This window comes from Populus euphratica, unplaced genomic scaffold (assembly GCF_000495115.2).
Source record: "Populus euphratica unplaced genomic scaffold, PopEup_1.0 scaffold8.1, whole genome shotgun sequence".
NCBI lineage: Eukaryota > Viridiplantae > Streptophyta > Magnoliopsida > Malpighiales > Salicaceae > Populus > Populus euphratica.
In genome coordinates this window covers 487885-490382 of record NW_011499855.1, presented here as the reverse complement: position 1 = coordinate 490382, position 2498 = coordinate 487885, and the positions used below count along the sequence as shown (strand labels likewise).

General features: G+C 33.3%; 1 protein-coding gene across 1 annotated transcript; it reads right to left on the bottom strand.

Annotated features, from left to right (window-relative positions):
- Nucleotides 1-512: 512 nt before the first annotated feature.
- LOC105122833 (cytosolic sulfotransferase 15-like) lies at nt 513-1751 on the bottom strand. The gene has a single exon (XM_011022144.1). It carries the CDS (start codon nt 1669-1671, stop codon nt 679-681), a length of 993 nt encoding a protein of 330 aa, XP_011020446.1. The 5' UTR covers nt 1672-1751; the 3' UTR covers nt 513-678.
- Nucleotides 1752-2498: the final 747 nt, after the last annotated feature.

Genomic DNA, 2498 nt, shown 5'->3' with positions numbered 1-2498 from the left:
AAGTTCAGGCAACAAGACATTTGGTGAAGAAAATGGCAAGCAGCAACAATGTCGTGTGGCAACTCTAATTTATAATAAAATTTAAATTGAAATTAAAATTCAAAACATAACTGTTTTCATGTTACTTTTCAAATTATGTGCACTACATGATTGAGAGTAAAGAAAGGATGAAAAGTAGATAATTAATGATATTATTATCTAATCAATTTCTACTTTTTAAATTTATAATGAACATTAAAAAATAGCAATATGTTTCAAAAACATTTAATGTGTATAATATTACTATATAAAATAAAACTTATTCAATGTATGTAATCAATATCATTGATTTTCAATTAAATAATTGACTTTTTTTAACATAATCCAACACTTAACAAAGTATGATAAATATATCTTGATAGATGTCCTAAGTATACTCGTTTGCCTTTTTCTATTTTATTTGGCATGTTTATGATATTATTATTATTATTACAAGAAGAAGAAGAAGAAGAAGAAGAAGAAGAAGGATCACACAGCAACAAAGAAGATCCAATCAACGTAATCTTATTACAATTCCAAGTGGGACAAGACTAATTATTTTTTTGCTAGATCTGAAGCACATCATTGTCCACTGATCAAGATCCCACTCACAAACAAACACAAACACGAAACACAGATAATGCATTGAAGTACTACTATCTACAAACCAGTCTTGAACTTCAAACCAGAACCAGCCAGCTTTTGTTCCATGATTTTGTTCAAACGATCCACCATCTCAGGGGTTAGGTAATTGGTCCAATCCCCCACTTCACCTCTTCTAAAGAGAGTCTTGTTCTCAAAGTATAGGAGAGACTTACCAGTCTTGTTGATCTCTTTGTCTTTCAAATTGCTGAAGCTACACAACTTTGATATTCCTTCTACAATCCCGTCTGCCTCTTCTTCCAAGGAAAAAGGACAGCCCAGGAACTCAGCTAACCTTTTCATCTGATAATTAATGTCTTCTTTCATTTCCTCATACGTGAGAAACAGAACCTCCTCTGGTCTCTCTAAGCTCTCTCTCCAATACCCTAATACGTGGTCAAAAAAGGGACCGAATCCTCCATGTCCATTGCAAAAACTATCAAAAGCCTCCTCCAAAAGAAGTGGTCCAAGTCCCTCAGGTCTTGTTTTTGAGAGGAAATGCCACGAGGAGATAAAGTTGTCAAAAGGATTCCTGCAAAGATAAACAATTCGACAGCCTGAGTTCTTGATGGAATCCGATATTGATGGATATGGCACATGAGTAGCAAACATTCTAGGGGATTGAAAGGTAGACAGGTCAGGGATTTGGTTATTTGCGTAAAGCCCAAACTCAAAGAAAGGTACAAGATCATGAGGGTTGACAGAGTTCAAGGGGCTACACGAGGGTGTATATTTTGCACGATTCATAATGGAAAATGCCAAGGCTTTCAACCACGTTGTGCCTGATTTAGGCATGGTGACTAGTATAGTATCTGTTTTCTGTGCTCGGAAGTGCTTTTGAAATGCAATCAGAGCAGGAATCTGCTTTTCAGGACACCAAAAGCCTTGGTATCGATACACATAACCTGATTGCCATGACTTTTCTTTGGGAAGGGATGACAGGAGGTCAGCAATCACATCGGTTTCTGCAAGATTGTTGTTTTCGGTGATCATTTGGGTACTGTCTTCCATGATGCGCAGCGTGTTACTGAATTAGTTATCCCTAACAGCTTGTCTTTGTTTAGCCGCATTGCTCTCTATTTATATTAATGTCATGGATTAATTTACTGGGATCTCCCACGGTTTTTTTTCTTTTTTTTTTGAACAAGATAAACGACAAGATCCCTTTTTTCAATGTTAATTTGCATAGAAATATTAAGTTTTATCCTTGATCTTTCTATTTTTGTTTTAAAAACAACCTAAAATTCTTTTTTTTTTTTTGTAAAACTGTTATTTAATTCAATTTCAAAATAATTAACAATGCATCGGTTGCGCGAGAACATGCAAGCCAAAACAAATAATTATTCTGATAGCCATTTGCTTTGTGATTTTTGGAAGTCAGGAAGAAATTAATTTGATGCGATGATGTAAATTTTGTTTTTATACGATGAGAGAAATGCCACCTCCAAGTCCCAATCATCTAACAGGTGGTAAGGTCATAAATGCATGCAGAATATTTCATTTTCTGCCAGCTTCAAGTTGACCCCATTTTTGAATCTTTAATGATTTATAATTTATTTATAGTTTAAATTTTTTTTATCCTCATGATATTATTAAAAAATAAATATTAATCATATGAAAATATAATAGATATCTAAAAGTATAGAGAAAGCAAAATTCAAAATATATTAGTTTATTAACTACTAGGACTTAAAGAAAGAAATGCTAGAGGTTGCAGGAGCTTAAAAAAATAAAAAAGAAAGTCAGAGAAGGAGAGAGATTGATTTCAAGGTTTCATCAGGTCACTCCTTTTACTCTTTATTATTTTCTTAATTACACAAGATATATATATATATATA